Source organism: Alosa pseudoharengus, unplaced genomic scaffold (assembly GCF_046254945.1).
Source record: "Alosa pseudoharengus isolate Yale_2024_CS ecotype anadromous, Long Island Sound unplaced genomic scaffold, YU_APseudo_1.1 YU_APseudo_1.1_scf_18, whole genome shotgun sequence".
Classification (NCBI taxonomy): domain Eukaryota; kingdom Metazoa; phylum Chordata; class Actinopteri; order Clupeiformes; family Clupeidae; genus Alosa; species Alosa pseudoharengus.
The window spans coordinates 5,445,667-5,459,817 of record NW_027468650.1 but is presented as its reverse complement, the minus strand read 5'-3'; the positions used below and the strand labels follow the sequence as shown (position 1 = coordinate 5,459,817).

The following is a 14,151-nucleotide window of genomic DNA, read 5'->3' as shown; positions in this document are numbered from 1 at the left end:
GTCTTCATGAATGACCTTAACTGTTGAATACCTAATGGTTGGAATTGGGAGGGTATGGGTGGTTTTGGTGTGAGGGAGAGCTTTTGTCTTTTGTTCATCTGTATGTATGTATGTATGTATGTGGGCATTTCTCAGATTTTGGGCCTATTTGGGATACTGAAATTTTGAAAAATAAAATTCAAAATTTTACTAATTGGTATGCATCAAGTTATCATTCATTTTGATAGGAGTAACCATGTGAGCTTGGTTGAGACCACAGTATAAGGGAATTTATGATTTTTTTTTCATTTTTCAGGTAAATGTCATTACCATCACATCATCTAATATGTACATTTTAAAGATGAAACAGTCAATCAATGATCAATTATGGTTTCACATGAAGTATAGTTTATCTTGAACTTGTTAGAATTGTTGAACTTTACTTACAACATGAATTATAGTCATTTAAGTATCTTATTTTTTGATTCACTCGACCCTGGCTTGGAATTTCATTTATTTGAAATAAATGCCATATATCATATCTGTTTTCATCCAGTGGCAATTTAGACTGTCCAACATTGTCAAAAATATCTAATTAATGTAATTTATTGTAATTTATACATAATCTTGGCAAAACATTTGCATGGTGATGGTGATGACATTGCAGTTCTGGTAATGACATTTGTTGCGGTGATGACAAATCACTGATCGTAATCTATTGCAATTAAATGTTTATAATTTAAAAACCCAAGTTGAACTGACTTTGTGGAAAAAAAAACTTATTTCTTTTAAAAAGAGTACTTTAAATGTATCTGCAAAAATGTCATCACCAACACAGTCGTCATTACCACTATATTTCAAGCTATAATGTGCTGGTAATGACTGTGCTGGTGATGACATTTAATACGGAAAAACTACCCTGAGAAGCAAAAATGATCACCATGCAAGTATAGCTAGCTTTCTACATGTAAACTACATCATTAAAACTATTAGTCATTTTAAAATTTCAGGAATATTCAAAAATACAGAAATACAATGTGTATGGTAATGACACATAATAAGTGTACATGCCCAAAACGAGGGATAAAGAGTAGATTTTCTTATGTTTCTGGACATCAAGGCATCAATCTTTCTGCTTGACACCCATGTATTCCACTGTAATATTAGGGCGCGGGAAGGGGGGTGCTGAGGGTGCTCCAGCACCCCTGCTGGCAGGAGATAGATTTTTACAATTTGTTATATAGCCTATATTTTCAAATAATTACTAATTCGCTCTCTGTCATTATTTATATTTGTGTATGTGAAATGATGAGTCAAATATCAAAAAAGGGTTATGGATTGGTTGGAATATAGGCTACTAAAAATGAACAGTTATAGAGATCAACGTGAACGTGAGTCAGTTAGCCTACTGGAGAACCGTAGCGTGGTTTCAGCTATGTGATAGCCAATGTGATAGAGAATGTCTAATCTGTAAACGGGCTCTGGTGATAGCGATCAAGTGTGTATGTGTGTGTGAAATGATGAGTCAAATAGCAATGGTTTTGACGATCAGAAAAGTAATTTTCCTTAGCTATACTGAAATAGGCTAATGATGTCAAGTGCGCTTCTGTGGGGTTAGGGTGGGTGCAGAGTCGGAGTGCTGTCGCGGAACATTGGAATTTGTGGCTGCCCAGGACGTAGATAGATAGATAGATAGATAGATAGATAGATAGATATACTTTATTGATCCCTAAAACTTTTCTCTATCACCCGCACTAAAATGATGTATTTAGCAGTCAAAATCCGAAACATGTCCAGGAGGGGAGAAATCGTCGGACATCCATTATTTTTGTTATTCAGCACCCCTGGTCAAAAATAGGTTCCCGCGCGTCTGTAGGTGACCATGGTTACCAAATATTTTTTTGATGAAAAAACATTAGCAAAGTGCCTTTATGTAGAGTGTGCTGACGGCTAAACCATGGGACAGGCAAGCATTAAGCAAAATAAAGCAGGACATGCATATACAGCGGAGAAAATAAGTATTGAACACGTCAACATTTTTTTCAGTAAGTATACTTCCAGTGAGGCTATTTGCATGACATTTTCACCAGACATTAGTATTAACTTAGGTAATCCACACATTTAAAAAAAATCCAAACATTAATGTCCATAAGTAGAGTTATGAGTAAAAAAGTGGAATGCCACAGGAAAAAAGTATTGAACACGCCTACTGACATTTCTTAAATACTTTGTGGAAAACCCTTTATTTGTAATGAGAGCTTCAAGGCATTTCCTCTATGACGAAACTAATCAGTCGAAGTATTCAGGTGTGATTTTGGCCCATTCTTTTAAACAGATAGTCTTTTAATATTGAAGATTCCAGGGGTACTCTTGTAAATCCTGATCTTTAGGTAACTTCCAAAACTGTTCAATTGGATTTAAGTCAGGGCATTGATTTCCTTTCTCTGAAACCAATTGAGAGTTTCCTTTGCTGAATGCGTTGGATCACTGTCCTGCTGGAAGGTCTAGCCATGTCTCATCCTCATTGTCCTGGTGGATGGCAAGATTCTCCCAGAAAAAAATGGCTCCATTCGTCATTCCTTCAACTGTATGAAGTCTGCCAGTACCATGAGATGAAAAACAGCCCCACACTGTGATGCCTCCACCTCCAAACTTCACTGTTGGTATGGTAGTTTAACAGTGATGCAGAGTGCCATTTCTCCTCCAAATATGGTGTGTAGTATGACATCCAACGAGTTACATTTTGCTCTCACCTGACCAGAATACATTCTCTCAGTATTTCATAGGCTTGTCCAAATGTTGTGTAGCAAACTTTCAATGAGCTTCGACATGTTTTTCTTCAGTAATAAGAGTCATACGGGGTAAGCGTGCATAGAGGCCATGGCGGTGGAGTGCATTACCTATGATTTTCTCTGTAACAATTTAACCTGCTGCCTGCAAGTCTTTCTGGAGCTTTCTCCAAGTGGTCCTTGGCTCTTAGGCTACACTTCTGACTATCCTTCTGACTTCTTGGTCAGAAATCTTGTGAGGAGATCCTGTACATGGCCGATTGATGATGCAGTGATGTTCCTTCCACTTGCAGATAATGGCTCCAATACTGCTTACTGGATGATTCTGAAGTTTATAAATGCATCTGTAACCAGTTCCATTGATATGTTTTGCAACAATAATATTGCAAAGGTCTTGAAAGAGCTCTTTACTTTTACCGATCATGAAATGTTTCTTGTGTGACAACTTGGTAACAAAAAACCTTTTTATAGCTCATCAATATGTACTAACCCAGCTTATATTCATTTGCACAGATAGGAGGGATAATTACTCTCTATTTACGTATAGATTCCAGCTCGTTCCTTGCCATTCCTTGCCTTTCTGTACTGCTTTTTCTTAGCATGTTCAATACTTTTTCCCTGTGCCATTCCACTTTTTTACTCATAACTCTACTTAGGGACATTAATGTTTGGATTTTTTAATATGTGTGGATTACCTTAATTAATACTAATGTCTGTAGAAAATTTCATGCGAATAGCCTCACTGGAAGTATACTTACTGAAAAAAATGTTGACGTGTTCAATACTTATTTTCCCCGCTGTATATGCATAATGTGTGCATGCAGTTCATTAGTTCATAACATTTATTTTCATAAGCATGATTTTTTTTGATAAACAATGTTTGAGATATGGCACAATATGTGAAAACTCTGGTTGCGGACAACACCAAAACACTGATATTGTACCATAAAATACCAATAAAATGTGTCTAAATCATGAGTAGGAGCAACCATTAAAAAAGTCTAGGCTTGTTTTTCTTTATACTAATTAGTGATGCTAAACATTATTAGAAATAATGTGTTTTTAATAGAATTACACACTGTGGACAGAAATAGGCCCCAATTCTGGGAAATACCCATGTATGTATTCCAAATAATACCAAGATCCACGCACAGCCTGGTTAGGTGCAGGTAGATTGCAGGAACATACTTAATTAGAAAAATTGAGATAGTCCTACCGCACACTGTTTTGACGTTTCACTTGATTTTATTCAGAGCGAACAACGCCTTTCGCATATAGCGTCCTCAGGTTCGCTCATATTCACCTGAGCGAACCTGAGGACGCTATATGCGAAACGCGTTGTTCGCTCTGAATAAAATCAAGTGAAACGTCAAAACAGTGTGCGGTAGGACTATCTCAATTTTTCTAATTACCCATGTATGTATGTATGTTTGTAATGTATGTTTTTCTTTCTTAAGGTCCCCTCGAAAACGAGATGTTACATCTCAAGGTGTTTCCTCTTAATACATTTCCAGAAATGTCCAGACATATAGGGAGGACGCTTTTGAGCATTTGCGCTTCCCGTACTCCAGTCAGAACTACAGTCTGCTGGAGATTTGGATGTGCAGTCGCCAATCGTCTAATAGGCCTATCAATGGATTGTTTTATGTGTGAATGCAGAGGGAAACAGTGAGAAGAGTTCGTGTGTTGAGCCATATAATGTGGACTTTCCCCCACTAGCCTATATTTGTTTTTAATGTAGCCTAATGCCCATATAGCCTATTTATTGTAAGCCGCTTTTGAATAAGCATGTGCACAGTCAGCTACCATAACCATCATGATTTTTTAAAACGACGGTTTGCTCAATCCAGAAATGAGTAATGAGGGCGTGTCCTTCCCACTCAGCTACTGTCACGTGTCCATCCCGGAAACTTCCAGTGAGGTTCAATGTGTCGAGAAAGGTATGTGTTTTGGTTTTGGGGTTTCTGCTTTGTGTTTACCTTCCTGTTACAAGACTGGGTACGTGTATCTTTATAACACCCACCCAAAAAGCAACTTATCATGTATTTGTGTAAACGTGTCGTAGTAGAACCACAGGGGAAGGCGTGTAAAAGTTGAGCAATGCGATCAATTTGTCGTTTCGTTGAATGGTGCGCAACAGCAGCAGGGCGTGTCCAGTGTAGGCTAGTATAAACTCCAGGCTGAGGATAATGACAGTCCAGTCTCTGGTCCAGTCCGGTAGGGAGAAGGCACATTCTAGTAGGCCTACCTAAATTAACGTGCACAACACACCGGTAAGTCCTAGGCTTTGGCTATATCTACTCCCCGTGTAGCCCAGTAACTAAGTGGTTGTGGCATTTCTCTGTGTAGAATGTTCTACTCACAGTGTGTGATTGTCGTTCGTTCCAGCAAGAATGTCGCATTGATCTCCTGTCGTTATCAAGGCTGCATTTTACTTCCTTTATTTTCTAAGATTAACCTTTCTCCCAACGGAGTGAGTTTGGTTGTCATCCTGGTTTCATTTTGCAAGCTAATAGCGTGTGTCGTTGACATCTTCTAGTTAAGGTTTTATAGATGATAATTTTAGGCCATCGATTTCTGGTCATATTACATTTGACTCCAGGCCTAGCAGTTAACTGCTAACCTGTATTATTTCGACTTGTGCCTTATCTCTTTAGTGACCTAAAGGTTTGTATGCTGTGCCAATTATATACACATAATGACACATTTATTCCATTTCCAGACTCTAAGTCACACCATGGAATCATTGGCATCTGCAAATGCGCATTTCTCCCTTGAACTTTTCAAGAAGATCTCAGAGATCAACAAGACGGGCAATGTGTTCTACTCTCCTCTGAGCATCTCTTCAGCCCTGGCCATGGTCTGCCTTGGAGCCAGGGGCAACACTGAGGCCCAAATGCACAAGGTAAGCTCACAGGCTTCAAATGTACGAGATTCACAATGAATTTTACGGAACCATATAATGCCCTCACACAGTAACATAGCCTACTGTGTCAAAAGTGTTTTGCCTTTGTGTGACAGTTTACTGGCTTTACATGCATGTCCATATGTTGAACTGTCAGCCATTTTTTCTGCTCTGTCAGGTGATGTAGGTGATCTGTAAGCAAAGGGCACAGATTCTGATAAAGAACTGTGCATAAAAACATAAAAACATTTTCAGTCTAAATGCCACAGAACACATTAATGTGTCCCTCCCTCAATATGCACCTTTCATCACAAGTAATGCTATTTTCTGGCTTGCCTCAAGTAGTCAGTGATTTAAGATTTGGAATATACTGTAGTTACATTCGGATTTGCCATTTCAACAATGATAAAGGGTATGTTGCATCATAAATTCCAACAGCACACCTTACCTTTCCCCCTAGAAAGAGCATGTTTGTATTTTATTTGTATAGGTTGCTAGTTCTCCACACTGTAGCCACCCTCAGAGTACTCAACATTTTTTCTGTTGATTTCACAACCTTTTATTGTCCAAGTATGGCGACTGGCTGGCACTGTGGAATGTGACTCACTCTGTGACATGTTAGTGCAACCTCTGCTCTGGCGCAAGTCTCCCAGAGTTGTATAAACTCCACAGAAATGATATCTTATATCTCTGTATGTGTTATAAACACACCCACTCCAATATGCATATATGCCTTGTTTGGGTTACTGTCAAGACAACCACAGTGACCATACCATGGATGCCACGTGTGTGTGTCACACTGGCCAAGACTAATACACTGATAGACAGGCACTCTGCTCAATGACGCACACTGTCATACGTAGTAGTGCTGGCCATGCCCTCGCGCATGTCTCCCAGGGTTGTAGAGCACTGCATGTAATCTATAGGCGTAGAGAGTTGTAAACACACACCCATGCCATAATGGATGACTCAGAGTTGTAGAGCACTGCATGTAATCTATAGGCGTAGAGAGTTGTAAACACACCCATGCCATAAAGCACAGGCCATGTTTGTCTTATTGTCAAGACAACCCCTTAGTACGGTTATTGTATCTGAAACAGACTATGGAGGAAGTACTGTATGTATGAGAAGCGACACTGAATCATGATCCCTTTATACTGCAGTTAAATGTCAAATGTTTACAACAGTTAATTTGGTATACTCAATTCTGAATTATATTTGTACTGTAGTGCGTGTGATTATTAGGCTGGGGGCAGTTTGATTTTTTCTACTTTTCAGAGCAAATGTATCAAATGATATAACTAAATATGTGTAGGTGTGAGATGGTGTGTTTGTGGGAATGTTCACAGACACACTGAGAAGCATTTATGTGTGCATCAGAAGGTTCAGCCAAGGAGAGAGTATGCGTGGAAATCTAGTTGAAGCATTTATGTGTGCATCAGAAGGTTCAGCCTAGGAGAGAGTACGCGTGGGAATCTAGTTGAAGCATTTATGTGTGCATCAGAAGGTTCAGTCTAGGAGAGAGTACACGTGGAAATCTAGTTGAAGAAGGAAGTTGTGGTAGCTTAGTCAGGAAGATCACAGGTGATCACACAATGGTGCTGCTGAGGGAGTGGAGGACTCTGAGGGTGTGGTCAGATGCATTCCTCATCCTTTCTAAGCTGTCCATATTCATCTCTCTGGTAAACATGGAACGTTTGTAGGTTTGGGTTATTAATCAACACGGCACGTTTGTAGGTTTGGGTTATTAATCAACACGAAAAGTGTGAGCGTGCACCCCCCAGCCCCCATGCCACACCCTGTATGTTGATGATGTCATTCTACTATGAGCAAAAATTCAGTACAGAAATGCAGTCAGTACACTTGCTCACATGAAGTGTAGATGTAAAAACAAGTTTCTAAAAAACAGAATTACCATTATTGCTTTACTACACTATTACTAAGCTTACATTTTTGTAAACATTTGTTGCTGCTGTTCCCTACAGTGTCAAACTTTTATAAATAAACTTATGATTAAATAAGTTCCTGACTTTTTTACCTGAATTTTACGATGCTGTAAAGTAAAGTTGATTATCGCCATGTAAAGAAAATAACCTTTAATGTTCATAAAATGCCTCTTAGTGTCCATAAAATGCCACATCTAACAATGATGATGTGCAGGTGCTGAGTTTTGTCTAAAAAAAGTTACTAAGCTTACATTTTTGTAAACATTTTTGGCAGCTGTTCCCTACAGTTTCAAACTTTTATAAATAAACTTATGATTGGATACAATGGGAATAACTCCTGAATATTACAATGCTGTGAAGTTGATTATGGCCATGCTGTGCTAACGAATTTAACCTTTAATGTTCATAAAATGCCACCTCTTTTAATGATGATGTGCAGGTGCTGAGTTTTGCCCTGCCACCGAAGCCGTTGCAGGGCAAAAAAAATATTTGTACAAAAGGTCAAGACCAAGTCCAGCAACAAGTCCAGGTGCACCAGCTGCCTGCTGCAGTCATGAAGGTTATACAAGTGACTTCTCCTTCTGGAAGACTAACCAGGGCATCTGAAAGGGTCTTTCAGCAAAGTAACATGGTGTGGGTGTCCCTGTGCTACAACAGTTGGTGTGTGGGCTGTGTCTGGGCTTTGTACTGGTCTACTGCTGGTTGGTGTAAAGTGGGCTGTGTCTGGGCTTTGTACTGGTCTACTGCTGGTTGGTGTAAAGTGGGCTGTATCTGGGCTTTGTACTGGTCTACTGCTGGTTGGTGTCTGGGCTGTATCTGGGCTTTGTACTGGTCTACTGCTGGTTGGTGTAAAGTGGGCTGTATCTGGGCTTTGTACTGGTCTACTGCTGGTTGGTATAAAGTGGGCTGTGGTGTCTCTTGCTGGATGAGTTGTCAAGGGTGCTTTTTGCCTTTTATGTCATTTCATACAAAAGAAAATGCTTTGGCCACTGTTGAGATTAGTCCCCCCCACACACACACACACCAGCCCCACCCCACCCCCACCCATGCACGGATCATTAGTTATCCTCTACATGCAGCTGCTAGGAAGAGGAAGCTGCCAACTGATGTCTCTGATGACACTGTCATAAACTTATTCATTCCTCTTATATTCAATACCATGTCTGGGCAAGCCTAAACCCTTATATTCTTTATCCTGTTTGTTCAACCCCTGGTTACTCTGGAGATAGCAATGATGGTCAGATACAGTTCAGATGTTATTGGCTCACATGTGTTGGGCGCCATGGCAACGGCTGTGTGGATATTTGTGTTCCCCTTTGTTAGTGCTTTTCGATTAGCACATGCGCCAACTAGCTCTCGGATGGCCATGATTTGTCACTTTTTCCATTGGGGAGTCATTCTCTGATAAGCCCTTGGTTTCTTTGGTGTTTTTTTCCCCCACACAACCCAAAAGGAATGTGATACAGGAAACAGAGTTGTTTTAGACTGGCTTTGGGGTGATAATATGGGGCGGTGTACATGGGGGCGGGTGGTAGCGTACTGGCTAAGGAGCTGGGCTAGCATCTAGCATTGGACCTGAAAATGTGGGGGTTCTCCAACTTCCATCGTTGGTCTGGGGAGAATGGCCCTTGCTCTGGGGAGAATGGCCCTTGTAGTATGGCGGTGGTAGTGTAGTGGTTAAGGAGCTGGGCTAGCGTGCAGTAGCCAGAAAGTTGTCTGTTCAATTCCCGGCTTCCACCGTTGTGCCCTTGAGCAAGGCACTTAACATATGTAAGTCACTTTGGTCAAGAAGTGTCTGCTAAATGTAATTTAATGTAGTATAATTGACATGTTGATGATTAAAGTTCTTGAAAAAAAAAGTTACTTTATGTACCATCAGCTTTAGACATTTTCACAGTAGGAGAAACACAGATTCCCTGTGTTAAAGCACATTTGTCCCGTTTGGGAGCAGGTCTACATTAATTTGGAAACTCTTCATTGACTTCCCGCGAGAGATGTCTATATTTATTTATTTATCTTTTTTTCCATTTTTACAAAGGTGGACTGATGACATCAGGTTTCACATAAACGGTTGTCTCAGCAACTTCACATCATGATGCATGTGTGGTGCAATGACTCACTGTTGATCCAGCTTGGTGGGCAGTTGCAGCTTGCAAGAGCCGTGGAACTGGGACAGTTGGTTCCAGAACCCTATTGCAAGAACCCTGGAACTGGGACAGTGGGTTCCAGAACCCTATTGCAAGAGTTGTGGAACCAACAGAAACCATGTGCTGGTTTAACATATTGCCATGTTTAAAAAACTCCAGGAAAAATGTAACAATTGCATCAGTGTAAATTCATTACTTTAATCTATAGATTAAAACCGGACAGTTTCTCTCTCTCTAACTCTCTCATAACCTGGAAACTACCCTTCATAGTATTGTGTGGCTAGTTAAAATACAAATATATTTTTTCAATTGTTTTCACTGTAGTCCCTGAACCTTCACAAAGCTGAGGGTGACGTCCATGTTGGCTTCAGTAAGCTCTTTGCTGAACTAAACCAAGAGGGCGCCCCCTACGCCCTGAGTCTGGCCAATCGCCTCTACGGAGAGCAGTCCTACCAGTTTGTTGAGGTAAGACCAGTTTGTCTGCACTTTCATTCTGTGTGAAACCAAACACTGGACACCCATGGTTTATGATGAATAGCCCAAAGGAGATATCGGATATCAATGTGATGATCGTCCCATGTGGATCTCACTTGATATCGTCCGAGTTCATCATCAGAGTTTTTTCCCCCCACTGTTCAGAAATACCTTGCTGACACAAAGACACACTACCTTGCTGAGCTGGAGGCTGTTGACTTCCGTACAAATGCAGAGGCAGCTCGAGTGAACATCAACAAATGGGTGGAGGAAAAGACTCAGGGTAATCAGGAGTTCAGGGCAAAAACAGCAGACATGTTCAAAATATTATAAATCAGTTCAAACTATTTAGTGTCCGTGTAAAGATCTGTTATTCAGCCAGTTAGCATAATCTCAGTCGTTTCTCATTTAATTTAGTGGTTCTATGCTCTGCTGAATCATTAAACCTCCTCATGTCTCATCAATCTCTCATTGACTGATTCCTTTTGATTGTAGACAAAATTGTGGACCTCTTGGCCCAAGGAGTTTTGGACGAGGATACCAGACTGGTGCTAGTAAATGCAATCTACTTCAAAGGCAACTGGGACAAGCAGTTCAACAGTGCTCAAACAAAAGAAGTTCAGTTTAAGCTCAATAAGGTAAGCGCAAAAAACTCATACCACACACACCCGTGTGTATATATGTATATCTAATTATATATTATTACAGTGCATGAAAATGCACTGTACTGTTCTTCCTAGGCAACAACTTCTTCTTATTATTATTCCGCTTACCACTTTTTCTGTACGCTATTTCTCTTGAACAGTTTAACTTAGAAACTTCATTCAAACTTTGTAACGTAGGTATTCAAACGGACGAAGCTGCTATGTCTTTTCAACTTTGAAACTTTTATACTTTTTAAACTATTAAAGAAAAACTTTTTAAAAATCCCCATAGACTTAACATTGCCGATTGTGACATCATAATACGGCCGTTAAGCAATTAGAATCCTATGGCAGGTGTTCAGGCCACCTGCAGCCTCAGGCTTTAAGCATACAATCTGGGTCAATTGAGACTACACATCCTATTCAACTGTTTCCTCTGCCCAAAACTGTTTCAAAATAAAAGTCCTCACTACAATAATCCACTGTTAAGCAATGTAACCCATTAAACTACTGAACTTTTTACATTCAACTTTTAAACGGTCTACTTTTAAACTATCATTAAACTATCTATCTATTAAACTAGCTGTCTATCAACAACTTTTAAACTATCTACATTCAACTTTTAAACTTTTAAACTTTTAAACTATATACATTCACTAGCTGTCTATCAACAACTTTTAACTTGTCATCAACTATGTCAACACTTTTCATCAACTATGACTCCTACCCACTGTAGCTAGTTAGCATGGTTAACAAAGTTAGCATGTTAACATTGTTAGCATTTTTAACAAAACTGCTAAAAATGATTAGCTAGGTTAGCTAAGTAACATGGTTAACATAGTTAACATGCTAACATGTTAGCATGTTAGTTAGCATAGTTAGCATAACTGCAAAAAATTATTAGCTAAGTTAGCTAAGTAACATGGTTAGCATAGTTAGCATGTTAGCATGTTAGTTATCGTTTTTAGCAAAACTGCTAAAAATTACTAGCTAAGTTAGCTAAGTAACATGGTTAGCATAGTTAGCATGTTAGCATGTTAACATGCTAATTAGCATTTTTAGCAAAACTACTAAAAATGATTAGCTAGATTAGCTAAGTAACATGGTTAACATAGTTAGCATGTTGGCATGATAGTTAACATAGTTAGCATACCTGCTAAAAATGATACGCTTGGTTAGCTAAGTCACATGGTTAATATAGTTAGCATGTTAGCATTGCTAACATAGTTAGCATGTTTAGCAAAATTGCTAGAAAATGTTAGTTAAGTTAGCTAAGTAGCATGGTTAGCATTGCTAACACTGCTATAAAACATTAGGTAAGTAGCATGGTTAGCAGAATTAAAAATCTTAGCATAACTGCTAGCAAACATTAGAGCCATTCGAACTTTCAGTTATTGTCAAATATCTACCTATACACAGCCATTAAACTATTTGAATATCAACATTCATTAAACTGCTATAAAACGTTAGCTAAGTAACATGGTTAGCAGGTTAGCATTGCTAGCACTACTATAAAACATTAGCTAAGTAGCATGGTTAGCATAGTTAAAAATCTTAGCATAACTGCTAGCAAACATTAGAGCCATTCCAACTTTCAGTTATCGTCAAATATCTACCTATACACAGCCATTAAACTATTTGAATATCAACATTCATTAAACTTCCAGTCTGTCAACAACTTTTAAACTATTTACCTTCAACTTTTAAACGGTCTACTTTTAAACTATCATTAAACTATCTATTAAACTAGCTGTCTATCAACAACTTTTAAACTATCTACTGTCTATCAACAACTTTTAAACTATCTACATTCAGCTTTTAAACAGTCTACTTTTAAACTATCAACTTTTATTAAGCTATGCAACCACCATGTCTATCCTAGCATCACCGTAGCAACCATCTCTGTATTATCTGTTTTAACTATACATGATATTTTACATCACAACTTTAGCATTTTCATGCACTGGTAATTCCTTGGAATTGCATTTCTAGTTATTATTATTATTATTATTATTATTATTATTGGTTAATATGTGTGTGTATGTATCACATCCGTGTCTCTGTGTTCAGAATGAAAGCAAGCCTGTTCAAATGATGCATCAGAAGGCCAAGTTCCCCTTCACCTACATTCCAGACGCCCAGTGCCAGATTCTGGAGCTGCCCTACGTGGGCAAAGATCTGAGCATGCTCATTATGCTGCCTAATGAGATGGAGGACAACACCACTGGACTAGAGAAGGTAAAACGGCAAACCTGGCAGTGCAGTGCACAGACGTGTCAGAGGGAGCAGTTTATAATATCTATTTATTAGACATGCAGAGGTAGAGACCCAACCCTCTCTCTCTCTCTCTCTCTCTCTCTCTCTCTCTCTCTCTCTCTCTCTCTCAGCTGGAGCAGATGCTCACATATGAGAACTTTGCGGAGTGGACCAAGCCAGACATGATGGACACTGTTGAGGTGGTGGTGGGTCTCCCCAAGTTCAAGCTTGAGGAGAAATACGACCTCAAGGAGATCCTGGTGAGCATGGGAATGACGGACGCCTTCAACAACGACAAGTGCGACTTCTCCGGCATGTCTCCCTGCGACGACCTTGTCCTGTCCAAGGTCGTGCACAAGTCCTTTGTGGAGGTGAATGAGGAGGGCACTGAGGCGGCGGCCGCCACGGCTGCCATCATGATGATGCGCTGCGCCATGCTGCCCCCCGAGAGGTTCATGGCGGACCACCCCTTCCTCTTCTTCATCCGACACAACCCCACCCAGAGCGTCCTCTTCTACGGCCGCTACAGCTCCCCTTAAGCTGAGGACAATCTTCGTCTCTCGGTCAAAGACCAGACATCGGATGTATTCTTCAGAACCTGTGTCAGGAGGACACATTGTCTACATAGGTGGTTAGAAAATGGACTTTAAGAGCCTGACTGCACAGCACTGAGGAAGGTGTATGTGGCAACATTAGGAAAATGAAATTAAATGAAAGAGATGTTATGTAGGAAAATGAAATTAAATGAAAGAGATGTTATGTAGGAAAATGATGTAGCCCTTATACCACTGAGTGATACAGGATTTGGTGAAGATATATCCTTTGTCTTGCTGCGTATAACCAAAGCCTTACCGCAAGCCTTACTTGCTTCTCACTGGAAAGATGTGTGATGCAGAGTGTTTTAACTGATGAAGCATTTACAGTAACTGATGAAGGACGATGATTAACTGATTAACTGATGAAGGACGATGCAACTTGACCTTTTTTCAGCTGAATAAATAATGCACTGAA

At 39.7% G+C, this 14,151-nt stretch overlaps 1 protein-coding gene across 3 annotated transcripts; it reads left to right on the top strand.

Annotated features, from left to right (window-relative positions):
* The first annotated feature begins 4,610 nt into the window (after positions 1-4,610).
* LOC143130882 (leukocyte elastase inhibitor-like) lies at positions 4,611-14,151 on the top strand. Of its 3 annotated transcripts, none has more exons than XM_076290141.1 (8): positions 4,611-4,708; positions 5,491-5,673; positions 8,059-8,178; positions 10,091-10,231; positions 10,406-10,523; positions 10,736-10,878; positions 12,955-13,122; positions 13,272-14,151. In XM_076290141.1, the coding sequence occupies exons 1-8, from the start codon at positions 4,628-4,630 to the stop codon at positions 13,677-13,679; spliced, it is 1,362 nt and encodes a 453-aa protein (XP_076146256.1). In that variant the 5' UTR covers positions 4,611-4,627; the 3' UTR covers positions 13,680-14,151. The 3 variants fall into 3 exon arrangements, with proteins under 3 accessions (XP_076146256.1, XP_076146258.1, XP_076146257.1); XM_076290142.1 differs by lacking the exon at positions 4,611-4,708 and adding an exon at positions 4,900-5,041; XM_076290143.1 differs by lacking the exon at positions 8,059-8,178.

Coding starts and splice junctions, on each gene's coding strand:
- LOC143130882 (XM_076290141.1), top strand. CDS start 4,628: ATGAGGGCGTGTCCTTCCCACTCAGCTACTGTCACGTGTCCATCCCGG. Junction 5,674..8,058: donor CTGAGGCCCAAATGCACAAG/GTAAGCTCACAG, acceptor GATGATGTGCAG/GTGCTGAGTTTTGCCCTGCC. Junction 10,524..10,735: donor GGTGGAGGAAAAGACTCAGG/GTAATCAGGAGT, acceptor TTTTGATTGTAG/ACAAAATTGTGGACCTCTTG.